The sequence below is a fragment of the Apus apus genome, chromosome 7 (genome assembly GCF_020740795.1).
Source record: "Apus apus isolate bApuApu2 chromosome 7, bApuApu2.pri.cur, whole genome shotgun sequence".
NCBI classification, from domain to species: domain Eukaryota; kingdom Metazoa; phylum Chordata; class Aves; order Apodiformes; family Apodidae; genus Apus; species Apus apus.
In genome coordinates this window covers 4,682,181-4,708,637 of record NC_067288.1, presented here as the reverse complement: position 1 = coordinate 4,708,637, position 26,457 = coordinate 4,682,181, and the positions used below count along the sequence as shown (strand labels likewise).

The 26,457-nt window shown below is 54.6% G+C and overlaps 1 protein-coding gene across 7 annotated transcripts in view; it reads right to left on the bottom strand.

Annotated features, from left to right (window-relative positions):
• CACNA1E (calcium voltage-gated channel subunit alpha1 E) overlaps nucleotides 1–26,457 on the bottom strand; it is a 110,525-nt gene that overhangs the window by 23,349 nt on the left and 60,719 nt on the right. For 3 of the 7 annotated variants that reach the window (XM_051624692.1, XM_051624696.1, XM_051624691.1), the window contains exons 7-26: nucleotides 21,935–22,050; nucleotides 21,095–21,148; nucleotides 20,633–20,767; nucleotides 20,157–20,366; nucleotides 18,104–18,216; nucleotides 17,750–17,862; nucleotides 17,494–17,625; nucleotides 17,090–17,162; nucleotides 16,585–16,702; nucleotides 16,204–16,271; nucleotides 14,734–14,831; nucleotides 9,461–10,069; nucleotides 9,102–9,358; nucleotides 8,330–8,489; nucleotides 7,658–7,787; nucleotides 7,048–7,107; nucleotides 6,615–6,721; nucleotides 2,687–2,698; nucleotides 1,344–1,440; nucleotides 112–272 (exon numbers count right to left, since the gene is read on the bottom strand). In XM_051624692.1, coding sequence (XP_051480652.1) covers nucleotides 112–272; nucleotides 1,344–1,440; nucleotides 2,687–2,698; nucleotides 6,615–6,721; nucleotides 7,048–7,107; nucleotides 7,658–7,787; nucleotides 8,330–8,489; nucleotides 9,102–9,358; nucleotides 9,461–10,069; nucleotides 14,734–14,831; nucleotides 16,204–16,271; nucleotides 16,585–16,702; nucleotides 17,090–17,162; nucleotides 17,494–17,625; nucleotides 17,750–17,862; nucleotides 18,104–18,216; nucleotides 20,157–20,366; nucleotides 20,633–20,767; nucleotides 21,095–21,148; nucleotides 21,935–22,050 — 2,823 coding nt within the window. Of the gene's footprint in view, nucleotides 1–111; nucleotides 273–1,343; nucleotides 1,441–2,686; nucleotides 2,699–6,614; nucleotides 6,722–7,047; nucleotides 7,108–7,657; nucleotides 7,788–8,329; nucleotides 8,490–9,101; nucleotides 9,359–9,460; nucleotides 10,070–11,229; nucleotides 11,287–14,733; nucleotides 14,832–16,203; nucleotides 16,272–16,584; nucleotides 16,703–17,089; nucleotides 17,163–17,493; nucleotides 17,626–17,749; nucleotides 17,863–18,103; nucleotides 18,217–20,156; nucleotides 20,367–20,632; nucleotides 20,768–21,094; nucleotides 21,149–21,934; nucleotides 22,051–26,457 lie in introns of all 7 variants that reach the window. The other 4 variants (XM_051624694.1, XM_051624695.1, XM_051624697.1 and 1 more) reach the window with 3 other exon arrangements.

Sequence of the window (26,457 nt, the reverse complement as noted above, 5' to 3'; positions counted from 1 at the left end):
AAGAGTGAGTCCTGACCGAGGACTTATCTGGGAACCACAGAAGACATTACCCACCACCCTGCCTTTGCCAGAGGTGTCAGCAGCGTTTGACCTACTGGACTGGGCACCTACATGCAGTCCTTCTGTGTGTCCTTAGAGCTGTCAGTGCAGTAGAAGAACTTCCCCTTGAAGAGCTGGACAGCAATGACAGCAAAAATGAACATGAAGAGCTTGTAGACGATGAGGATGTTGAAGACGTTCTTGAGGGAAGTCACAACACAGTCAAAGACGGCCTGGAGGAGAGGGCATAGCTCACCTTGGGGAACCCATGGTCTTGGCAAAAGGCAGGACCAACACCAGACGACCATGTAGAAAGACATTTCCCACTCCTGGTGGGGAAAGGAGGGCAGAGCTGGGCCTTCTCCCAGGCAAAAACCTATTTTATGGATGAGTTTAACACCCAGAGTACCCCCCAGCACACAGGCAGACACCAAGCAGCCCTGAGACAGCAGCAGAGATGGATCTTTATAACCTGAAAGTTCCTGCAACCAGGGCAGCAGACAGGGGTACAGTGATACAATGAGCAGCCCTCAAGACCAATTAGTAAACACCTCATTGTTTTGCATCACCCCCAATAACAAGGCAGAGCAAATCCCTCTGCCTGCAACAGCAGCACCCTCCCAGACTGTGTTCTCAGCCCAAGTTCTCACAACACTCAGAGAGGGGAATATCCTTAGCTCCAGGGTGGAGACAGAGGTGTCCAGAAATGAACTGACATAGGCTGAATCCATCCACTGATCAGGAAAAGCTGGGGTCAAACCCTCGATCTCTGGGGTCTCATCCTTCAGCTAAATAAACTCTTCTAAGAAAAAAAATAAATAAATCAACAAACTAGCAAGAGACCTTCCTTGGTCTCTTTTTCCTTTGGGGAAACAAACAATCCCACTATTGAGCTGGGAAATCCACTTCCAGTGCTGCACCAGGACAGCACAGCACACCAAATCTGCTCTGGTGGGAAAGATGGTGAATTTTGGAAAGAGATCTGCATCCTTCCAAAGCTGGGGCAGACTCATTTTTCAGGAGAGCACCTGAGCTTCACTGCATCATGTCCACTCCAGCCCCACTTTCCCTGGCTCCTAACCCTGACACCTTGCAGAGATCCAGGCTTGTTTTTACCAACTCGTTGCACCTCCAGATGTGAAGCAGCCTGAAGGACGTTATGGTTGCAAACAGGGCTCCAAAACACAGCAAAGCTTTGAAAACTACTTGATCATAGCTCATGAGCAAATCAACACGTGTGGTTCCTGCACTAGCTGATCCATGCTGGAGAGAACAGGCATCAGGTAGGAGATGGGGATCATTACCTTCAGCTTGGGCAGTCGCTTGATGGTTTTCAGGGGCCTCAAGACCCGTAGCACGCGGAGAGACTTGATGGTCTTGATATCCCGGCCCTTGTTGCTCCTGTCAGGTTGGAGGAAAAGCACACACACCAAGAAATGAAACAGAGAGATAATAACCTTGCAGATCTGGGCTGGATGGTCAGAGGGTCTTCAACAGCTGACAACACCCCCCACTCCCACCCAGCATGCCTGAGGACAGGAATAGGTGGGCCACGTGCCATCACAGGGTCCGGCCATCACAAACGTGTGACCACTGAGTGCTCAGCCCACCTAAACCAGTCTCCTCCAACACCCACACTGGCTGCCATGCAAAATAAGGAAGCACCTGCTCTGTGCTTGGTTTGTCCACACAAATGCTGTTTCTTACAGTTTTTTTGCCTTGTTCCATCAGTGCTACCCAACCCGGTCAGCCTGGTCCTCTGTCTCACATGGGTGTGATGTCTCAGTCCTCCCCAGATCAGAGCTGCACTTGCCTCCAACCCAAACCAGCTGAGGGAGGCAGAGCTTGCTAGTAGAACTACTCAGAAAATCCCCTTGGCGACCCTTCTTTCTTCAATATGATGATTAATCCCAACCACAATACCAGGTGTTGTTTTTTTTTTTACCATGGACTTTTTAACTGAAGCCCGTGGGCTGGATTCCAGGATGGAGCAGAGAGGTCCTGGTGAAGGTTAGCACAGTTTGGATCCACCAGGCACCCTCAAAAAACGTCAAGGAAATGACTTACAACAACAGATGCTCCAAATTACACAGCTCCTTTGTGAGGGTTAATGCAACAGGGAGCAAAATAATGGGCTTAATCATTCAGAGATGTAAACAAAACCACTAATTAATAGTCCTCCCTAGGAGCACAGCCCCACAGATGCATGGGAATGAACTGTATGAACAGCCCTGGGACTCACTTTGCACCTCCCATCTCCTGCTTTGCTCAATGTCAGGGCCTGGGTGTCTGAAGCATCTGATGGGGGCCTGGGGTGAGGATCTGAGGGCAGCACACTGCTGGTGCAAGCTGCCACCAAGGGCAGCTCAACTGCAGTGGTTTACATCTGCTGAGGAGGGAACCTCTTCAAGAGCTCAGGAAACATCCTGTGGATTTGCTTAGGAACCGTATGGGACACAGAGCTGGACAACACCTGAAGGAACGCCTGGCCTTGCTGTGTCTTGAACCAAGGTTGAGCTCTTCCCAGCCCCCTAAACTTGGCATGAGTGACATCCCATGTCCTCAGAGGACATCAGGGCTGAAGTCCCTGCAGCACTTCAGTACTTCCCCCCCAACCCCCTCGGAATGACCCGAACGCCATAGTTACCCCAAAGCATTCCTGTCAGTGATCCATTCCAGCAGCCACCAAAGAGCACCCAGGGAAAAAAAAAGGAAAGAAAGGAAGAATGTAAGAAAATGCATCAGGGAAGCCACATGGAGATGAAGGCAGCCCCTTGTGCAGCCAGGACCCTATGACAGCCCTCCATCACCCCACGCCTGTGTTGGAAGGCATGATGAGTAGACCATGTTGTCCTCCAGGATGGGGCTTTTCTCCAGGGAAAGACTCGTCCAGCAAGCCAGGAGCCCCTGCCTTCCCCACTGGAACTTTTGGGAGGTGGGTACATAGTAAAACTTCTGCTGCAAAAGGAACCTGTGGAGAGTGGGATGGTGGGTGACAGCGGGTGGGGACTTGGTCCTCCTTGGCCAGGAATCAGGGAGGGACCTTGAGGCTCAGTCCCAACCAGCCAAAGGCAGGTGCCTCCAAGGGAACCTACCTGCAGAGCCACAGCTCCCATCCGGACAGGCTAACTTCAGTAAATCACCTCCATCAAGAAGAAGTCCATAGATGAAGAGCCTGAGCTGCAGCAGGATCTCCTGCTACCCAGCAGGACACCCACTCAGACAAGCCCAGGTGGTCTACAAGGGCCCTAGTTGTACCCAGATCCCTGCCCCTGATTCAGCTCAGTCCCTGCCACGTGCCCACAGGTGGGCAAGCCCACAAAGTAAAACATTTCTTAACAACCATAAAAATAACCCCAGCCCCTGGGTGGAAGGTGTGTTGCAGAGGTGATAGCTGAGCTCTGCAGCACTTGTGTGGTGAGGCATCAGACCTCTGTCCTGACGAGCTGCACACCAGGATATTCTGCAGTGCATGAGGGGGTCCCTTGTGCTTCCAGACACCAGTGCCAACAAGCACAAGGAGATGCTGCATGACAGCTCTGCTGGATACCTCCGGGTGGAGAAACTTCTGCTCTTGCCCACCAGGTGAGACAACGAGGGCTACACACTGACTATTCAAACCTTTCCTCCAACCTTTCCACTGCTCAGCCCTTCCTGCAGGCATCCCCACCTCTTGGCAGCTCTGCAAAGCTCCTGCTCCTCTGCACAGAGCCTCCTTGGAGGGTGCCTCAGGAAGCAAAAGTGAGCAGGGTCTTTAGCTATGGTTCTGGCTATTTCAGCTAATTCGATTTGGACTCTTTGGAGATTTAAGGTTTTACATTGGGCTTTTCATTTAGGCTGTGCTTGGATTGATGGATTAGCTTTCCATGAGAGGAGCTACAGAGGAGGCAAGAAGACGTCTTGCTGGGGATTCATGGGCTCTGAGGGGTCAGTGAACAAGCTGTGATGGCACACAGGGACATGGCTTTATAGGTGGACACTTGCTTATCCTGACAGCTGGCAAATGATGGTAGCACCACTGGGCTGGCTCAGAGCCCTCCTGCAGCACCCACAGCTACCCAGGGCTGCCACAGGAAAATCAAAATGCAGAGAGGAGGCAAAAAGGGCAGAAAATCCAAGTGACACAGCACGTCTCAGCACTTCAACTGGAAAGGTGCAGGACCTGGTCGTCAGTTGCTTTCAGGCCACATAAACACAACAGCTGCTCCATGGGCATCACTTTGCCCACTTCAGCACTGTGGAGGCCAGGAGGAGGAAAGGGAGGACGTGTCCTTCCCCCTGGCCCCACATCAAAGTGCTCATGGAGGGAGAAGAATAGGAGAGGGATTTAAACACCATGGCCAGAGTTTTCCCCTTGAGGCTAGGATGGAGGGAGGGCAGTGGTGGGCTGGGACACATAGAGCTGGCAAACATCCTGCAGCTCAGCAGGAGCTGAGGGTGGCTGTGCACAGCCCCCAGCTGCCAAGAGGAGAGGCAGGTGTTCTTATAAATGCTTTATAATGTCTAAACCCATCAGAAACGGCTGCAGCTCCTTTGTCCCCCTCATCCCTGAAGCCATGAGATGATCTCCTCCAGTGCGAGCCACCGATGGACATGGGGGTGAGGGACAATCCTGCAGGTTTACATGATAAAGAGCCCTCAGCTATGGCACAGGCAGCACAGTATCTACCCAGGTACAGCTCCAAGAGTGGGCAGGCAATGCAGATGCTTGATGCAAATGTACGTGGAGATGCAGAGACCTTCTCCATGGGAGGGGGTTCAGTGCCACAGCTGATGGGGGTGCTTGGCCTCGAGAATTCAGCTGCCATGTGCCCAAAGGGACCTGTCTTGCCCTCAGGAGGCTGGATGGAGGCAGGCAGCTGCCCAGTGGGGCTGGAAGGGGCATGGCTGTTTCCTCACATGCTCAGTGCTGACATATGGGAACCCTGCCAGCTCCAGGGGCCACCCCAGGAACTGTGACACCTTTGTGGTGTAGGGGAAAGGGGACAGTAAGGACAGTAAGCACTGATTATGGTACTGTTAGTGGCAGTGAGGACACCCGTCCACCCAGGAGCAGGCTGAGCCATCAACCCACCCTCCTTCAGCAACCAAAAAAGGCTTGATGAAAGATGCTTTGGAAGGAAAAGGCTCTCTGGTCCTCCTCAAACCACCCAGCTCATCTTCAGGCTGCTGATGCCCTTGAGCCCCACCACCAGACATGCTTTGGGGGGGCTGTCTTGGCATAGGGGGGGATCAGCCAGACCCAGAAGATGTTTGATCCATCCTTGTGGTGGCCCACATGGCCCTCAAAGCAGAGTTCCCCAGTCAGGGGACCTGCCTTGTGCCCCTTCCCCATACAGCCCTACCCAGGGACTGGCTCATCCCTGTGTTAAGCAAGTTGAATTCTTCCATGGTCTTCCAGAGGAGAGAGCAGTGACTGAAGGCACTGGGAGAGGACAGGGGTTAGGAGGGTGAGGAAGGAAACAGCAACAAGCCAGGGAGGGTGGAAGTGGTTGAGAGCAAGGGGAAGGAGCTGCTGCCCAGCCAGAGGTGGCACGGGAGGGACAAATGACAGGCTGGGATCCTCCAGTGAGTTTGGGGCTCTGCCCAGCCATCCCAAGAGCCTCACACAGCACCTGAGCAATACACAAGGCCACGGCTCCAGCTCCAGTCTGCACCACTGCCAGGCCCCTCCCCTCCCACCAGCACTAAAGCCACCAGTGTCAAACACAGGAAGAGAGAACAACAGTGTGACAAACCCACAGCATCTCCTCTCTTCTCCCTCCTTGGCCACCAACAGGGCACCCTTGGCCCTCTCTCTGGTGCCAGAGCATCCCTCCCCGTGCTCACCCCACACCACCTGCCCCAGCTCACCGGAGGGGAGAGCAGCACTAAAGTCATCCCTGGGTGCTTCTCCCCTCCACAGCATGGGCACCAAGGACATGAAGCCACCCTGCAAAGGAGGACCCACCTGCAGGTGCCACAAACTCTGTACTGGAGAGAACTGCAAGGCACTGCTGAGCAGGAACACACTGCAGAGCAAGCAGGCAGCACCCTGCCCTGGGTGTGATGCTGCAGAAGGTGCAGGCACAAACCCCACTGGCCACATCCCCATCCCTGCAGGGCTCCAGGGCAGTGCTCCCCCTTGGAGAAGAGGAAAAGCCACCAGCTGGGGGTACCATTTCCAGCACAAATGTGTCCTGGGGGCAGCACCACTTGGCAGGCTGTGGCTTTTGCTGTCTCCATGAGCCCCAGGACGTGTAGCAGGTATATAACTCCAGCTCTGCCACCCTTAGATGTCTCTTTCCTTCTCTAACAGCCCCTTCTGCTCTCTTTCAAGTCCACTTGCACCACCAACCTCTTCCTAGCATCTTCAGCTTGCCTTGTGCCTGCTTGCTTGCCAGCATTTGGCAAATGAGGATAAATCCACCTCTAGAGCAGCTGTGCACCACTGCCAGGAGCCATCCCAAAAGTGGAGCAAACAGGTGCAGAGAAATCCAAAAGATCAGGGTCTAGTATCCCTAACACACAGTTGCATCCTCCTCCTACCCTGGCCAAGAGAAGGCAAAGGGCTGACAAGGACAATGGTCACTTACGCCAAGGCAAAAGCCACTAGTGCTCCCACCACCACGATGAAATCCAGGATGTTCCAGAGGTCTCGGAAGTAGGAGCCATCCTGCAGGATCAAGCCCTGATCAATCATCTGCAGGGATGAAACAGCGAGGAAAAAAAAACAAACAGGCAGGGGATGAGCAGCTTGGCCACCAAGTGGAAGTGGCTGCAGGGGACATTGCTGGGGAGCAGCAGATCTGTCCCTGCGCCCCAGGTATGTATTGAGGAGCATCATATTTTGGGAGCCTGGAGACAGATAAAAGCAGTGCTGAGCATTCTCAACTTCCACTGCTAGGAACCAGGCTCTCCACCATCCCAATTCAGGACCAGAAATGAAAACCTGAGCCATTTCCCACCACTGCAAGGCTGCCGGGGCACACAACAGCCCCGGTGCCTCCAGCCTGTGAGGCCTCTTACCTTGATCACCATCTCGAAGGTGAAGACGCCGGTGAAGACGTAATCAAAATATCTCAGGACCTGCAGAGAGAGGGCACGGGTGCCCTGCAGCTGCTGCCAAGCAAAGGGGCTCACCAGCACCCACCCAGACCCTGCCAGCACCCCACACCGAGGCTCACCTGGCTCAGGGGCAGACAGGGGGGGTCAGTTTGTTTCCCCCCCCCCCTAAAACCCAGACTGTTCCCAAAGAGCTCATAAACTCAGCCTGCGCAGGCAGGACAGGAATCTTTCCATGCATGGTACCAGCAGTTCTGAAGTCATGCTGCAAGCTGGAAGCATGCACCCTCACACCAGCCCCTGCCCACATCAGCATCTCCCTGGGGTTAAGCTGATTTACTGTCAACAAAGTGCCCTGCTCTGCTCCCCGGGCTCTAAACCCCGCGGGTGGGAGGCTGAGAAGCATTTCCAAGGGTTTGTAAAGGAAGGCGACGAGTGGGAAAAGTTCTGCCACCGGCTGCCCTGATCCGTGTGGATCATTTGTGCCCCCCACCACGGAAAGCTGCGATCCTACAGGATGTCTGACTGGGGGCTGGGGGAGGGTGGGGGGGGAGCAGGGGAGGTTTGCAATCACTTTGTTGCGGTCAGAGTTGGTGAGGACGGGATCCTCCGCCGCCAGGGCGATGCTGCTGGCGGCGATCACCAGCAGGATGCACATCTCGAAGTAGCGCAGGTTCACGATGTAGTGGCAAGCCCTCCGCACCCTGCGGGGAGACAGACAGCCCCCAAACCCCCCCTGTGAGCCCCCGGCACGCCCCGCCTGCAAAACCCACCCCACCCCCAAAACCCACCCCACCCCACCAGCTTTCGGGGCAGGAAGATGGGCAGCAAAGTCTGAAGAGCGAAACAAGGGAGCCCTAAGATCTGGTCTAGGCTTGCTGACCCCTTTTCTCAGCTGCTCCGGCCCCTGAGAGACCCCCGTGGCCACCCAGGGAGGGAGTCCTTGAGAAAACTGTGGGGCTTATTCTTCCAGGCTGCTGGAGCTGGACAAGAGCTACAAGGGAGCAGAAAACTGCAGAAAACTGTACCAAGCATTGAATAAAAATCAGAGGGTGCAATCAGCAGTTGGGAGAGAAAACCATGAGCCTGGTTGGTACAGAGGAGAGTGCTGCTGGGGCCTTGGGAACATCGTGGCTGGTTATTCAGGCTGTTTGGGAGATATTAAGCCCCTTTCCTAGGGGGACACCCTGTTTTCCAGAATGCCCTGCCAAGCCCCGGGTTCCTACGGTCCAACAAAATATCTCACGGGTTGGTGGTGCTGAAGATGAACATGGAGCTGTGTGGCACCATCGCTTTGCCAGTCTCGCTTTTCTCCTTCTTCCTCTTCTTCTTCTCCAACTCCTCCTCATCCTCTTTGCTCTCGGCCTCCTTCAAGGGGCTGGCTTCACCGTCTGTCTTGTTGCTAACTGCAGGAAAGCGAGAGCCTTTGCCTGGCCTTGCACCCAGGCAGCATCCTGGGGTGTCCCCTTCCCCCCGGGCACAGGCAACAACCCCCCCCCAGTTTTCACTTTGCATCCCTGTGCTGTTACGAGGTGAGGGACCAGAAGGGAAGACACGAGCTGCCAGGATGAAGCAGATGAAAGGGGTTTTAACAAGGCCAGATTTCACATGCTGTTTAATTAATAACACCGTTTAAAGCAGCTCACCTTGACAGTGAGGATGCTGTTAAGGGATTTGAGTAAGCTGGGCAGAGGCTGTGGATGTGTTAGGAAAAACAGGGGATGGGAGTGTTTTGCCTGGGCAAGGAAGAAGGGGGAGGGAGTGATCAGGATAGGGGTGGGTACAAAGGAGGTGAGAAACGGAGATGCTCTTCAGGGCATGGTGGCACATCAGCTCTGTGTTTGGGCTGCCCTACAAATCTGGGGTGCTGCAGGGAGGTAAGACAAGAAGCAGCAAAGAAACCCGCCCCCCCCAGCTGATGGATGCGGATGGGAAAAGCTATGCAAGCAGCTTTCCCATCCCCACAGGTTTCCCAAGGGCTGGGAGAGGACGCTCAGGAAAGAGAGATGGGTCCTCACTCTGTACCACAGCGGAGTCGTGGACATCGATCATGATGGTGGTGCTCTCTGTGGCCTTCTCGGTGTTGGGGGTGATGGAGGAGAGCTCGGGCTCACTCCGGCTGACAGTGTGGCTGCCCTCCAGCAGTGCTTGCTCGCTGGTGTCCGGGCTGCTGCAGTCCTGATCCCGGGGGGGTTCAGGTGCTGTCTTGGTGGGGCTCCCCTCCTTGGTGGTCCCAACCAGCTCCACATCACCAGCAGGGACCCCATTTGTCCTGCTGGAAGGATGTGGGAGAAAAGAAAAAAAGAGGTGCAAGAAAATATGGGGAGAGAGGCCAAGCAGCTGTGGGAACTGCAAGATGCCCTCCCCGGGTACCAACCTGATGGGCTCCCTGCTTGCCTCTGGCTCCCTCTGAATCAGTGCCTCTGCTGAGGTCGTGTCCCCATGCTGGTCCCCGTCCTGTGTCCCCTCTGTGGGGCTGGTCTCCTCCAAACCCGTCTCCTGGCTGGCCGAGCGGCTGCCCAGGGCACTGGCTGGCTCCTTCCCCTCCACCCGGGCCCTGCGGTGCCGGCTGCGCCGCTGGCTCTGCCTCATCCGTGCCCTGTCCTCGGTGCCCCCTCCTGCTCCATCCTGCTCGCCCGGCTCGCAATTCCCGTGGCACGATTTCTGGTGCCACAGCTCCTTGTCTCTCTTGACCCTGGGAGATGGGCTCCTCCTGTCCTCTCCACCGCTGGGGTTGGCTCCCGGGGCTGGCTGCTCTGCTCCCTCAGCCAGCGGCCTCTCGCCTTTGCTGCCCTGCTCCTCCGCGCATTTCTCCAGGGTGACACCATCCCCCAGTTTCTTCCTGCGGAAGATGCTGGCGTGGGGGTTGATGAGGGGTGGCTCATCCTTGTTGATGCCCTCCTGGCTGGACATCTGCATGTGCCGGCGCAGCTGGCTGGTCCTCTGCTCCCACACCGACATGTGGTGCCGCCGGCGACGCTCCCGCCTGCAACCGGGGACAACGAGGGGTCTGCGTCCTGGCTTCACCCCCATCCACCCTGGATTTAATTTTGGAACGCCAGGGAGATGGAAATGCCACCCTCAGGGCTACGGGCTGGGCTCCTGCTTTATCCCCAGCCTTCCAGCATCCCTCTGGTGCTGGCAGAGGCTGGAAATGTGGCTGAGAATGTGTTTCCACCCCTTCTGGAGGCATCAGATTGATGGAGGACCAGCTCCAGCAGCCTCACAGCTGCCCTGGAGCATTCAGGCAGTAATGCCTGGTCTGCTGGGAGCAGCCAGCACCCCGTTTTGCCCTAACCCAGCCAGGCAGTGACCATCTTCTCCTTGCATGATTGCCTGGGGACACTTTCTTAGATACAGGCAATGCTCTCTCACTGCAGCCAGGAATCCCTCCTTGCACTGGGGATGTCTTTGCACCAGCAGCTCCTTGGAGCCGGGCTCCTTTTGGAGCAATGCTGCCCTAACACTATAAATGAGGGTGCAGGGCACGCTGAGGCAAGAGGCAGCTTGTTGGTGGTGAGATGGGGACAGTGAGTATGAGCAGGGAAGATGCCAGGTACAAGACTTGCCTATCTCAATGAGAGATGGCCCTCCAAGGCATTTGCAGCACAGAGGACATCCCTGTGCTCAGCCAGACTGAGCCAGGACAGCCCTTTGCCTGGCCCATCCTGGTGGGAAGCCTGCCTGAGGCTGGGGAAGCAGCAGTTTTGGCTGCTGGTGGGGACAAGGTGCTATACTGGGCCTCTCGGTGTGTCCTGCAGGCGCGCTGTAAGGAGGGCCACAAAACCCTCCAGCACACCAACACCCTGGAGAAGACAGACGTGCCCTTCCCAACAGGCCGCGGCACACGGGAACACCCACAGGCACACAGGTGGGCACACCTGGCTCACCCCCCCCGGGGAACCGCGTGCCCACGGGCGGCGGCAGCAGCAGCACGTCCCGACACACAAGTACCGCACAGAACCACGAGGGCACGCACAGAACCACGAGGCCACACACAGATCCACGGGGGCACGCACAAACCCAGGCACACCAACAGGGCTCTGGAGAGGGCCGGGGTGGGGAGCGGCGGGCGCCCCATCCCCAGGGACACACGGACAGCACAGGAGCCACAGACACCCGCCCCCCCCCCCCCAGCCCACATACAGGTGGCTGCTGCGCGGCTCCCACATCGACATGTGGTGTCTCCTCCGCCTGTCTCTTCTGGGGAGGAAAAACAAATGGGTTCAATCCCCCCTTCTCCCCTCTTTCAATTCCTGTGGGGCACACTGAGAGGTGTTCCCCCCCCCCACCCCGGGCAGCTGGCAGCTCTTTGCCCATCGGCCACCGGCTGCCGGGATGCTGGAGCACAGCAGCGGGTAGTGAACCCCTCGCACATCATACACCCTTGCACACCAGCAACGAGCTGCCCGTGCTGACGCTTGAGCCCTGCAACCAGATTCCCTCACCCCAGTGTGACACAGGTTGCTGCCATCCAGGGAGGTGCAAGCAGCAACGTTCATGGCAAGGATGCAGATCCGTTTTGTGCGGGGTCCACGGAGCCGTTCCTGCACCGGGGCAGCTGTGATTCAGGGGCACAGGGTGTCCCCTCAGAAGTCCTGCTACAGCCCTGGTTGTTGAACAGCTCTTTCAAACTGCTCCAAATTAATTTCTCCTGAGCAACATGTGGCAATTTTGCAGAGGAAGTGATGCATCAGGCCAGACTCGAGCTGCTCAGAGCTGTCACCATGGGTTAATGCTGCCCTGAGACCACAGAGAGGAATGTGAAGCTCCCCAGCAAAGCCAAAGCACCAGCCCAGGGCTGAGATGCTGCCGAGCCCATGTCTCCTGAGCAGCTCCAACACAGAGAAGCTTAACAGGGCTGTCAGTGCCCTTCACACCCCAACCTCAGGCAGCGGGGGATAGTCAAGTCTTTACCCCTTGTATCAGCACAGAAAAGATTTCAGATAAAATAACAGACTTGTTTTGGTTGGAAAAGACCTTGAAGATTATCAAGTCTGACCATTAACCCAACACTGCCACAGCTACCACTATACTGTGTCCCTCAGCACCACATACACACAGCTTTCAAATCTCTGCAGGGATGGTGGCTCCACCCTAGGCAGCTGGTTCCAGGGCCTGACAACCCTTTGGGTGAATAAATTGTTCCCAATAATCTAATCTAAACCTCCCCTGGCACAACGTGAGGCCATTTTGTCTGGTTCTTTCGCTTGTTACCTGGGAGAAGAGACCGACCCCTGCCTCACTCCAACCTCCTTGCAGGTAGTTGTAGAGAGCAAGGTCTCCACTCAGCCTCCTTTCTCCACGCTGAACATCCCCAGTTCTCTGAGCTGCTCCTTGTATAAACACAGCTCCAAGCAAACAGCCATGAGCGTATGCAAACGTGCAGACAGTCATTTACAGGTTTTGCTTTTTGCAAATGCTGTCTGGGGCACGTGCAAGCAAATAGACCCCAACCACATGGGGCCAACACCCCGTGTCCACGCCGAGCTTGGGCAGGTGAGACGGGGACACATCCCGCTGCCATCCTGCCTGTGAAACAATACCCTTACACCCCGTCTGAGGCACGCTGGAGACTGCTTGCTTGCAGCCACGTGCAGGACAACAGCGAGCAGTGCCACGCTGGTGGCAGAGGGTGCACGTCCTGACTGAGCCAGGCGGGCAGGATCCGCGGGCAGGGATCCGCCACCGTTCCCGCAGCAAGTGGCCGAGCTGCCAACCGCATCCCGGCACCGCGGGAGGCACCGCCACATGGCAGCACCCGCATGCGTCCATCTGGCCACCCACTCGTCACACAGCCCCGAGCCATCTGCACCGCCAAGCACCCGTCTGCAAATACAATGCTGCCATCAGCACCACGGCCACCCCCGCCAGCCTGGCCACGTGGGAACACACGTCCCCGCGTGCCGCCCGACCCTTCCGCAGGCGGGAGCGTGGGTACCCAGCCTGCCCGTGCTGGGTAGCCACAGAGACACGGAGCCATCTGGGTCCGTGTTGTGCCCAAACCAGCTCGGTTTCACCACTCTGGGTTTCCAGCAGCCTCTGCTCTGGCTTGTCCCTGGCTGTGATGTCCCCACCACCCCTCCCCGGCTTGCTGGCACCAGTGTAGCACCACCAAAAGCACATCAGACCCGATGCTGGAGATGCTCGCCCCCACGGCATCCCACTCCCTTCCCTGCCCCTGACACCATCCCAGGGGGAGGAGCTGGTGGAAAGATCTGCAAATACCAATATCTCCCATTTCAATGTTGCTAGAACAACAACAAAAGGTTGGAGCGATCTGTTTTCACACAGCCAGCTCTGACAATGACTGGAAAACTCCAGCAGGGATGCACAGCGTGGGCAAATCCTTCAGTACCCTAATACAGTCCATCTCCCCCTCTTCCTCTCTCCATTTTTCCAGCTTAAATCCCCCCTATTCCCTTGCTTTATCCAACACAGCAGCCAGAGCTTGTCACAACACACAGACTCTGCCATCCCACCCATGAACCTCCCTCCCCTCCTCAATGCTCAGCCAGACACAGAGTTAATTCTGAAAACCCCATCACCCCCAAAGCAGGGCAATATCTGCAGCTGCTGGGAGAGCAGGCAGGATTTACAAGCACCCCCCAACTCCCACTGCCCCTAAAGCCATGGGTGCTGCAACCAGGGTGAGGAACCACCTCATCCCAAAGCTGCCCCCGACCTCCCCCCAAGAGGCAACAATTTCTCTCAGCAAAAATCTGCAAGAGATTCTGCCATGTACAAGCTTGGCTGGGTTTCAAAGCAGAACAAAACCTAAAATTCCCTGGGAAGGGATTCTATATGGGAAAAAAAAAAAAAAAAAGGGAAAAAAAAACCACAAACAAACCCAAAAAACCAAACAACAACACACCAAAAATCCTTTCAGCTGTACTGAAATGTACTGTTTTGGGAAACAAATCAAAACGCCTCGTTCCAATGTTGACTTTGAAAGTTTTTTTTGTGATTGAGACCATATGACAGGGCAAAATAAAGGGAAAAAAAGGCATCCAGAGAAGAAAAAAAGCAGCATTTTCTTGTGCTGAAATGTGGAGACAAGGCTCCTTAACACCGTGCCAGGGATTGATGTGGCTCGGGGCTTTTTTTCCCTTGCCCAAATCAGATTTCTGTAAAATAAATTGTGGTTTTGCAAACCTGCTTCATCTCTCACCGATGTATTTGTTCCCAGGGAAGCAGCCTGGGGTGGGGGAGGACTTCTGACCCTGCTGCTCCCTTCTCCCCCAGCCCTGGATGCAATCCCCCAGCTCTGCCACAAAGAAACGCTCCTGGGAACAAATCTCACCCCTCCCCAAGGAAAAACTGAGATCTGTTCCTCCTCTCCAGCCTTCTCCCACCCCTAGCAGCAGCCCTGGGTATCTGAGCTGTACCTTTGAGGCACGAAGCCTCTTTTAGCAGATTTCTGCCATTCCCAAGCTCTGAGGCTTGGGGTCAGAGGTGGGCAAAGCTCAGGTGAGCTGATCCCCACTCTCCAAAGGTTTTGCTGCTGATGGGGAGCATGCTCTCGCATCTCCATCCATCTCTCAGGAAGGCACCCTGGGATGGAACACGCTCCTACATCTCCACCTATCCCTCAGGAAGTCACCCTGAGATAGAGTCACCAAGGGCAGCGACGGTGGGGTGGTCACTCACTCGATAGCTGGCATGTTTGGGGCAGACATGGGGCTGACTTCTTTGGCTTTCTGAAGGGCGTGCTTCTGGTTGAAGGCCTCCTCTTCCTCCTGCTCATCCTGCAGAGGAAATAGGGGAGATCCTTAATGGGATGCTGGGCTTTCATCAGAGGCAAAAAAATGGGAAGCACAGGGCTACCTTAGATGCCAAGATGTGTGGGAGAAAAGGGGAGCAGGTGCTGTATTTTCAGACTTCACCTTAATTTTATCATGGGGACACAACTTCCCCACTATGCTGGGCCTTAGTGACAGTGTCAGTGCTACTTAAATAAGAGAACCTGACCTGCTCTGGGCAAGAGCTGGGCTGTGCATGCAACAACAGCCCCAGACAGGCCAGCTCAGCCCTCCCTTCTGCACAGCCACAGGGGTGAGACAGGCATCACCCCCGATGGGCTGGGAGGAAAGGCATCCACCAATGACCCCAGCACAGACTTTATTGCTTTAATGAGTATGGTTGTGTCTCTGGAGCAAAAAAAAAATATCATTAGGAGTTATTAGAGCACGTTCAGCCTTTTCAGAGTCTCAGCACTCCCTTAATTGATGCTGCTGGTGCACAGCAGGGATCTCCCACCCTTTTCCCACCCCTGGAAGTGCCACCAGCGCTCACCACAGGGGAACAAGGACCCACACACACCCTGTCCCCAGGCAAATGAGCACCATGTCCCATTTTGTTTGCTGCTAAGGGGTGAGATGTACACCAGTGTGGAAACCTCTTAGGTGAGGACTTGAGTAGTAAACATGGGCTCTGCAAAGAAATGGGCATCTTGGGATTGCTGGTCCCCTCCAAAGAGCAGCAATGACCCTGGCAGCTGTCACCTCTTCACCATTATCCAGATGGTGCCCCAACATTTCAGCATTCCCCAAATATTTCCCAGCATGGTCTTAAAAACAGTTAAGCCAAATCACCTTCTCAAGCACCATCCTAAAATTGCCTCCTAAATTGCATCCACTGCCCTGCAGGCAGATGAGGAATAAATGGTGACACTGTGCCTCCCACTCTGCACCTCCAGTGTGCTCGGGCAAAAATCTGTCCCCACATCAAGCCCCACCAGATGAGAGTTCTCTCCATCTGACTGGAGGCAAACAAAACTGGGGAGCTTAAACAGACAAAGAGTTAAGCCACGCGTGATGGGAAGTGTGGGTGTTCCTGGAGAGAGCAGCAGGTTTAAACACTTTTCTAGATCTAAGTCTAAATGGCTTTGCCCAGCCACACAGGTTTGTGTTTCAGGGAAACATCCTGAGTCCCTTCCCAGAGGAAGGGCTTTCTCTTCCAGTCAGACCCAACCTCTTCTCAATGCAAGCTGAGTTAAGGGACTAAGTGGTCCCAGATCTGGAGTGAGGACAGTCACAGGCACTGCTCACAGGGCCTGTCCTGCTGGCTTCATCCTTTATTATCTTCACAAGAGAAGAAAAATGAGCAACAGGAACATACCTTGGTGAGCTCCTGAGCGTTGGCCAGGTTGTCCACTGCAATGGCCAAGAACACATTCAGCAGAGTATCTGTGAGCAGCTAAGGATGCACAAGCCACGTGTTAAGGATGTGGGTGTCTGCAGCCACTGAGAGTGGCCCTGATGGCTCCTCAGTGAGGAGCAGCTAAAGGGACAAACTCCTCACTCATCCCATACATACAGCCCTCAGTGCACTTCCAGACAGCTCCTTCTCTATATTTGGGATAGCCAAGGCTGCTGCACATATGATAGGACTCCTTCAACTGAGAGAGGAGGAAGGAGCAGTGGGTGGGGAGGGGGTCCCCCAGAGAGGGAGATAAGATGGGGATGTCTCCAACAAAAAGCCCAGCAGCCAGGTGGATACAGTTCCCAAACAAGGTGAGGACGATGAAATAGATGGAGGACCACATCCCTGAGCGCACGCCTCCCTGAGAGCGGATGCCATTGTACATCACCTCGTTCCAGTCCTCACCAGTCAGAATCTGCAGGAAAGCAAGCCACCATCTCTGTCACCTTCCCATCACCTAGACAGCCCCCTCGATCGATCCCACCAATGTGCAGGAGCCAAGTACAGAGACCCTGTGCAGCAGATAACCCAGCTCTACAGTTGCAGCACTTGACAGGGAAGATGGCCAACACTGCTGAGGGTTTAGGTCTCCTCAGAAGAGTTTTGAAACTCTTCAACCTTGCATAACAGAGGTGGAAGAGTTTCCATCTCTTGCCACCCACTTTGTTATACAGGAGGAGAGGGAGGAAGCAAGTTTTATCCTAGCAGCGGATGGAGGGCAACTTGTTTGGTTTAAAGGGGCCCTTCCAGCCAGTGAGGAGTGAGCAGCTGATCCCAAGTCCCCTTGCAGCCCAGCTCCTACCTGGAATACTGTCATGATGGCTGCAGGGAAAGTGTCAAAGTTGGCCGATGGGGTCCCATCGATGAAGTTAAACCTGGAAGTGGAGAGGACATAAGGGGGCTTGAGTATTGAGATCATCAGTGCCCTGACTGCTGTGCTACCATCTCTTGTGCTTAGAAGGACCTTTACCCACTCTAAGGAAGGCCTCCTGAGCATTTGGTGCCAGAAGCCAAAAGGTGTCCTGGCCAGAAGGACCCACACAGCCCAGTGGCACCTGCCCAAGCAGGAACTTTGGTATGGGAGAGGTACCACTGGTAGAAGCAGGCTGAGGGGTAAGGCTACAGTCTTCCTAGGCACCTAAGAAGGTGACATCACTTGGCTTTGACACCAAGAAATTCCTTTTCCCCAAACTTGACATTACCTACCTGCCTCCAAACAGCTGCATTCCCAGCAGGGCAAAGACTACAATGAAGAGGAAGAGGAGAAAGAGCAGGCTGATAATAGACTTCATGGAGCTCATCAGTGAAACCACCAGATTCCTCAGGGATGCCCAATACCTGGCAAATAGAGACAGTGCTGGAGCACTCACAGCAATGCTGGGAGGAGAGCAGGAGTGGCCAGGTCTGGACTGCAGCCACAGCCTAAGACTGAGGGTGACGGGCACCGAGGGTTGGTACATACTTGGTTATTTTAAATATTCTCAGGAGACGAAGGGCTCGTAGAACACTGATCCCAAAAGAGGTTCCTGGTCTGAAGATAGCCCAAACCACTTCAAAGATGCTTCCCACGGTGACCTGAGAAGCAGACACAGCCAGGAGTCAAAGACAGGCTCAAGATGGGCTCTTGCAGGAAATCTTCACATCCCTGAAGACAAAGCACCCACCACCCTGCCCAAGGCAGGTCTGGCACGGGCAGGCTGTCTCAGCAGAAATGGCCCACTGTGAGGGCCATCCTGTTCTCCTCCTTGGTACCCTGTGCTGCAGACACCTGCCAAACACCTCACCCCACACCCACAGCATCTCTGGGGCCACTTACCCCACAGTCGAAGCAGTTGAAGGAAGAATGGAAGTAAAGGCGCGGCCCCATCCCGTACATCTTTAAGGACATCTCCAGAAGGAAGAGTCCAAGGAACAGGAACTCTGCATAGTCTGAAAGGGAAAACCCAGACGTGCTACCCTTGGGGCACTGAGCTGCATGGAGCACCCTGTGTGCATCCACCCAGAGCCCACGCAGCACACCACAGAGGTGGGACAAGGCAAGGACCACGGTGCTCCCCTAAGCTCTCAGGGTCTGGGATGAGGGAAGCAAGGCCAGGCTGGATGTGGCTTTGAGCAACCTGGTGTAGCAGAATGTGTCCCTGACCATGGCATGGAGCTAGATGATATTTAAGGCCCCTTCCACCCCAAATCAGTCTATGATTCTAAGCTTGTCAGAGGAGCTAAATTGTGTATAACGGAGCAGCAACGCCACAAATTAATCTTTCAGGTTAGGTGCACTGGTGTTCCAAGGGTTTGTGGAGACCAGAGAAGGCTGGCATGGAGCAGAGCAGCTCTTTATGACAGTGGTTGAGGCATCTGCAAAGACATTAACCACACGTGACCGTCGGGGAATATTAGCAACCTGGATATAAATCATTGCATGGCTGGAACTTGGCCAAGGTAACCGGGCTGAACAGCCAAGAGCCAGAGAAAAGCTCCCCCAGCTATCTCATGAACATTGAAAGGTAAGAGTCTGGCTCTTCACCTTGTCCAAAAGATGCTTCTCACCATGACCAGCTGCAGTACCACACCGGGACATGCTGGGATGCCAGCAGGCCTGAGCATACTAATGCAGATTTGGGCAACTCTGGTGCTTGATGGGGACATTTTCAAGGTGAGGAAGAGTGACATGGCTGAGAAAGCAGCACTGTCTCTGCTGCAGCAGCTCAGGAGTAACACACAGCTCCTGTGGGGCTGACCATGCTGCTCTGCAGCTAGCACCATGCTAGAACAGACATGGGTGTGCTGCCTCTGAGACTTGACCTTGTACCATGGCCCACTGTGGGCTGGGAGGTGTTCCAGTAACTCATTGCAAGCTTGAGATCTCCATGCCATGTTCTGCACCAAAACTTTAACCAGGGGTTTCTCCTATGACCAGCTTCATCATAGAATCATGGAATCATTTTGCCTGGAAAAAACTCTTAAAATCATTGAGCCCAACCATGAACTCAGGACTGCCAAGGTCACCACTAAACCATGACCCTCAGCACCACATCTACACAGGTTTTAACTCTCTCCAGGGATGGTGACTGGGCAGCCAGTTCCAGGGCCTGACAACCGTTTCAGTGAAGAAATTGCTCCAATCTAAACCTCCCCAGCACAACTTGAGGCCATTTTCTCTTGTTCAAGAGTTTGTTACTTGGGAGAAGAGACTGACCCCCACCCCACTCCAACCTCCTTTCAGGTAGTCGTGGAGAGTGAGAAGATCTCCCCTCAGCCTCCTTTTCTACAGCCTAAACACTCCCAGTTCCCTCACTCACTGCTCACAGGACTTGTGCTCCAGACCCTTCACCAGCCCCATTGCCCTCCTTTAGACATGCTCCAGCACCTCAATGTCCTTCTTGTAGTGAGGGTCCCAAAACTGAACACCCCTGCAAACTCACACCTTGCCAGCAATTGCTTGTGGGCATTCACACATGGATCTCCAGCAAGCTTTCCATCACAACTGTTCACAGTTTTAGGATAAACCCAACTGAGACCTGCAGTCTATTCCTCTCTCTTGACCAACACATCACACCTCATGACCTGAAGAGCACAGGGCCAGCAAAACTCCTCCATTTTTCATCACAGGGCTGAGGCAGCCATCAGTGGCCACGGGGCCAAGGACAGAGCTGAATTAAATGGCTGTACATGGTCTTTGTTATCACACAGTGATTGTTGTTCAGGTTGTTCCCCACCCAGCTCTGTGCCAGCATGACTCTGGTGGCACTCCTCCCCCCATGTCCTGAGACAAGGAGCGAGGCACCCTGCAGCCTCCAGCCACTGGAGACAAGAAGGTTGCAGGAGGTTTTAGAAGTGCTCTCACACCTTCACAAAGCCCAGGGACTCACAGAGGAAGTGGGTGAGCCAGGCTGGCTGGTTGTGATGGACGATGGCCACGCAGGCAGTGTTGAGAGCCACCAGGCTCAAGACAATCCAGTAGAAGACCTGGGATTTCACCATGTGGCGAACGGAGATGCGCAGGAGACGCTCCTTGTGCCGCAAGTAGGAGGCACCATCCACTCTGGCACCTTTAAGGCCAGAGTGACTCAAGGGGTTACCTAAGGGGAAAGAGGGGGGAGAAGGAGTTTGGGTGCTCCAGCCTTCCCTGCAACATGAGGCAGGACAGACAGCTCACAGACATCGCTCTCATGGTTCAACCACCCCGTTTATAAACGGTGCGGGGACATGGTGTGGTTCCCCCTTCCTTGCTGCCAAACCAGCAAAGACGGCTGATCCGTGACCACCTCCATGAGGTAGGTGTGACTCTCACCACTCAAAGAACTGGCAGAGGTTTTGGGGAGGAGAAGCTCCGGACAGCACTAACCCAAGGTTGGATGAAGAGGTCTTCTCTGGGCCAGCCTCCGCTCGCCCACGGAGGAGATATCGACGCAGTGCTCGTCGCTGGAGTCACGGTTCATGGCGTCTGTCCGGTTCCTTTTGATGGTGGCTCTCCTGAGCACTGGGGAGGGAAGAGGAAGAGGTGTCAGTGGCCCAGCTCTGCCAGCAGCCAGCTTGTCAGACTATGACCTGGTGATCAGTACTTGGCTAACTCAGGTCTGGTAACAGGATGGAGACACCCAGGTGACCTTAGTCCAGAGATAACCCTGTGTAGGATCTTCTGGCCTTCAAAATCCCTCAGGGGTTATGCTGTCAATCCGCCTCCCCACACCCCTCTCTTGGGCTGCAGAGCTCACTGGGGCATCCCCAGACCTCCCATCACAGCTGGAGGAGTTCAACCTCCTGCTGCAGACAGGCAGATTTTTAGGCAGGGCATTACTTGTCTTACCTTCTAAGGCTGAGGTCCCAGAATTTTTGTTCTCTTCAGCCAGCATGACTTCCTCTACGCAAAACACAGAGCTCAGCATCAGGAGACAAGACACAGGAGGCTTAGAGCATCAGCCCTCACTGCCTTCTACCTAAGCACTTTGCTCAGCCTAGAGGTGGTTGCTCCAGGTTGCAGACTCTTGTCAAGTATTGGTTAAGTGTCCAAAAGCAAATTCTGGAGGGTGGCAAATGGCAGTGACCACATCTTGCATCAGACAGAAAAATTACTTGTGATCAGCCCTTCTACCTCCACTGGAATTAACACCATTAAAGAAGCTGAACGTTGTAGAAAGGTCTGGGGCTCAACACCCTGATCTGGGGCCACAGCTGAGGTTTGGAGCTCAGGCCTCATTTCAATTTACCGTCCTTTTTCAAGCCTGAATGCTACATGAAAGTGTCAACCTTCCCTTCCCAGTGCTGAACACACCAAACTGATCCCCAGGATCAGAACCACTGTCACATTGACTGCCCACCATTACAGGGAACTCCAGCAAACACTAAAAGACAGGAAACCATGGCATAGAAAAGCTCACAGCAGTGGTGCTTGCAGCCTCCTCTGGAAACTTAATATGCCTCAGGTCCAAAATGTTTTCATCAGCTGTTCCCAATATCCTTGCTCTCATCCTGGCTGGAGAGGACCCAGCTCATCCATGCGCCCAGTGTCACCGTGTGAGCACCTGGACAAACTTGGGCGTTGCACGGGATGATGATGCTCAGGGATCCCTTCCCATCTCCATCAATCTGCATGAGCCTTCAGAGCCCACCATCCCCCCAGGAGACCCCCCGTCCCACCAGCCTGTACCCGCTTTGTCAATCCAGGCCCGGTAGCCGTTGAGTTCCCGCTCGATCTGCTGCTGGCGCCGCAGCTTCATGAAGGCCCGGCGGTTCTCCACTCGCTCACGCTCTTTGGCAAACTCCCTGGGGAAGGACAGAATGGGGGTGGTGAGAGCACAGCCGGGGGGCAGTGGGGTGCCTGGGGCACTGGGGACACCACGGGGCTGGGAGCCAAGGGCGAGCACGTTGGGTTCTGCTGGAGCATGTTGGGGCAAGACACGGTCACCCCCAGCCAAAGCACGGCCAAGGGATGGGTGATCCATCAGAGAGAAGAGGCTTCTTTGCACATGAACAAGCACCCTGCTCAGGCACTCGGCCTCCCATACCCCAGCTCCCAGCACCACCCGACACCAGAACCAGCTCAGCTCCTCTGTGTCCCTTCAGGGAACAAAAACCAGACACCGTGAGGAGGCAGCAAGCAGGTGGAGAAGGGCAGCTCCTGTCCCCTGCCTTCACCACCACTTCCTCGGAATCCTTTCTCTTTCCACACTCTCCTCGGAGGGTTCTCCCAAAGCTTTAGACATCCTTGCTGTCCTCTGGATTTCAGTGTCTCCTGCAAACTGTCTAGGCATGGTGACCAGTCCAGGGAAGGACAACAGCTTGGTGCAGCTCTGCAGGGGGCAGGAGGCCAGGCAGCCCCGCATGGGCCCTGCAAATATGAGGGCATTCAAATGCTGAGCAACACTGGCCAGAGCTAACACTGTGCCCCCTGCTCATGCAGCCTCTGGCACACACGTTGCAGGGATGGACCAGCACACACCCTTGTGCTCACGTGCACACCTGGGAACAATCAGAAACACACTCCTTGGTACCCAAGCCATCTGATTTCACCTACACCCCAGCCCAGTGCTATGCAAAGACACCCAGATGCAGCTAGGGCTGTGGACACCTCCTCACGTGCAGTTAAAACACCAGACCATGCTGGTAAGCGTGGTGTGCTTCCTGGTTGCCTCACTCCTGGCTGTACATGGAAGGCTCATGCAGGTTTTTGACCCACTCTTTCTGAAGAAGCACCCAAAGCCCTAAGCATGTCTGCAAAGGCCAACACAGACACACAGAGAAATAGAAATATTTGGCAGGAAACACAGAAGTGGCAATATATACAACCTCCCACCAATGTCATGTGTTACATGTGAGATGACACCACTGGACCTGCTTCTAGGATGTCCCACACCATGTGCTTGCACACACCATGTACCTGGGGCACCTCAACCTGGACGTTATACCTCAGCTGACAACCACCTTCCATAGAATCACAAACTAGTTTTGTTGGAAGGGACCTTAAAAATCCCTTAGTTCCAAGCACCCTGCCATGGGCAGGGACACCTCCCATCAGACCAGGTTTCTCCAAGTCCCACCCAACTTGGTCTTGAACACTTCCAGGAAAGGGGCATCCACATCTCCTCTGGGCAACCTGTTCCAATGTCTCACCACCCTCACAGTGACAAATTTCTTCCCAATTTGCACACAGGGAGCATCCCTCACACCATCAGTTCCTCCAGCACAACCCTTCCTTCCAACAACATCAGGGGGATGCAACCTGCTCGCTGCAGCTCCTGTCCCACCCCCAAGCCACAGTGACCACAGGACCCTGGCTGCACAGAGGATTCCAGCCCATGCCCTGGGCCCCTTCCTTGGTCCTCAGCTGCTCCTAGGGAAGCATGATTGCAAAGAACATATGGCAGTGCTCTCTCTGCAAGACAAACATCTCTCCCCCTGGAGACCAGCATCAATCTCCAGCCTCAAAAAATATATATAATAAAAAGAATATTCAAAAGAACTAAAAGAACTGGCCTGTCTGCTGCAGAGGGAGTTCAAGTGCATTACCCCAGCTGAGCCATTACCCCCTTAATGCTGTGTGGGCTTTTGCATGCGTGTGTGTTTGTGTCAAAACCCCTGAATGTTCCCTGCATCTCCTGTTTAAGATCCCCAGACAATTCAAGGGTTTTTAATTCCACCCCAGGAAGGTGAAGTTTCCTGCCGCTCTGGCATTAAGCAGCAAATGACTCTCCCCCTCCACCACTGGCTTTCAGACTGAAAGGAGACTTTCTTCCAAGGGCAGGGAAGGGGGAAAGAACAAAAGGCAAGAAAGAGAAAAGCAGCCTCAGTGAAGGGAAGGAGGGTGGGAGGAAAAGGAAGGACCTCCCACAGCCAGTGGTGAAAGGAACTCTCACTTTTGGGCACATCATGCAAAAACCCTCCTTGCCCTCACTGGAGGGAAGGCAGGATCACTGGAGCTGTGCCATTGTCCCCCACCAGCCTGTGTATGTTAGCAAATTGGGACATCAAGGAACAAGGGCTGCTGGAGCATGTTGGGGCAAGACACGGTCACCCCCAGCCAAAGCACGGCCAAGGGATGGGTGATCCATCAGAGAGAAGAGGCTTCTTTGCACATGAACAAGCACCCTGCTCAGGCACTCGGCCTCCCATACCCCAGCTCCCAGCACCACCCGACACCAGAACCAGCTCAGCTCCTCTGTGTCCCTTCAGGGAACAAAAACCAGACACTGTGAGGAGGCAGCAAGCAGATGGAGAAGGGCAGCTCCTGTCCCCTGCCTTCACCACCACTTCCTCGGAATCCTTTCTCTTTCCACACTCTCCTCGGAGGGTTCTCCCAAAGCTTTAGACATCCCTGCTGTCCTCTGGACTTCAAGTGTCTCCTGCAAACTGTCTAGGCATGGTGACCAGTCCAGGGAAGGACAACAGCTTGGTGCAGCTCTGCAGTGGGCAGGAGGCCAGGCAGCCCTGCTTGGGCCCTGCAAATATGAGGGCATTCAAATGCTGAGCAACACTGGCCAGGGTTGGTGGGGAAGCTGCCTCTCTCCTGCTGGTGTGGTCCCCTGGTCCTCCTGTGTGCTGAACCCCACGGGCCACAACAACCTCATGCCAGACAGCTCCTTGGCAGACATTTTGCCCACCAGACCCTGCAGATAAATGTGCAACCAGGAGAACCTGGAAAGCTTCCCCCGATCTATAGAATCATAGGATGGTTTGGGTTGGAACGGACTTTAAAGATCATCTAGTTCCAACCCCCTCTGCATGTGCAAGGACATTAAACCAGGTTGCAGAAAGTCCCACCCAATTTTCACCTTCTGGGAATGTGGCCCCTCTCTGCTACCTCCTGCTTGCCCATGCCTCTGTATCCCAGCTCCTCCTCTGCTGAGGCCAGCATCTCCTTTTGCTGCTCGGTGACAGAAGCCACCATCATCTGTCCATGATGAAACCCAGAAAGACCAGATGAGCTTCCAATAACCTTTTCCCAGAGAAGGGAACATGAGCATCTTTCCAGTACCCTCTTCATCAAGCACCACTTCTCTCTACCCAAGTCTTTGCTCACGGAGCCCTAATTTACAAGAAGCTGGTGCCATGTACATCCAGGGACAAGGTCCACGCAGCTGCAGCAGCATCTCCGAGGGAGCCAGTTCCCACACACTTGATCCCTAATGGAGCTTAATTGCTTTTGTCCATTAGAAGGAGGAAGGGGTGGCAGAGAGGGGGGGGGGGGAAGTAGTTAAGCTCAGCTTAATGAATTATTACATTTCAGAGAGACACGTTACTGAGCAGGGCAGCAGCGGGGGCTGGTGACATCTGAGAGTGGGTAGGCGATGCTGACAGATCAAGGATTGCTCAGAGCCAATTTGCAGCAGCAGGTAGAGATAATACTGTGTGTGAGTGAGAACAGGGCCAGCAAGGGTGACTGACAGCAGCTTGGGAAGGCTCCAAGTCACAGGCAGGGCAGCATCGCATCACCAAGAGCCCAGAGCCTGCCTCTTGTTGAAGGGCTCCGCTCCCCAGCATGTTTGGGTTACATCTCCAAGGATGGCTCAGTTTTGCACTGTGAAGAGCTCAGGGCTGTGCTGCCCCATGGGGTCCCTGTGAGGGACTCAGAGAGCCCCAGCAGATAGCATGGTCCCTACTAGCAACATCTCTGCTTGACCATCTGGGTCTCCTGGTCTCAAATCTTGATGCGTCTCCAGCATGAAAAACTCCACCCAGAACAGCCAAGCTCCACTCATGCTGATCCTGGGCCACTGCAGCCCTTCCCCATTCAAACCAGTAAAGCTGAGGGCACACAGCGAGTGATGGAGGTGAGCACAGAAGGTGGTGATGCTGGGAGCTGGGGAGCAGGAGACCATCTCTCCTCCCGCACACAGCAGTACCATTCATCCTCACACCAAGCACAGCCTGCCAGTGCGATGGGAGCACGGATGGTTCCCTCCTCCTCTGCCTGCAAATTCTTCTCTACAGCCTTGGCATTGCCCTCACGTAGCCTGAAAATGTCTCTCCTCCTGGCAGGAGGTTTGGAAGACACCATTGCCCTTGTCCACCTTCCTACCTGGGCCCCCACACCCTCACTCACACCAAGGCAGCAATATTTTTACTACACCACTGTGCTCTGCTCAAAGGACTGGAGAGACCAGGTCCGGTTTTAATGGGAGAAGAACCCACGTGGAAGCATCCAGCTTGAAAACAGCCCCCCTTTTTATGAAA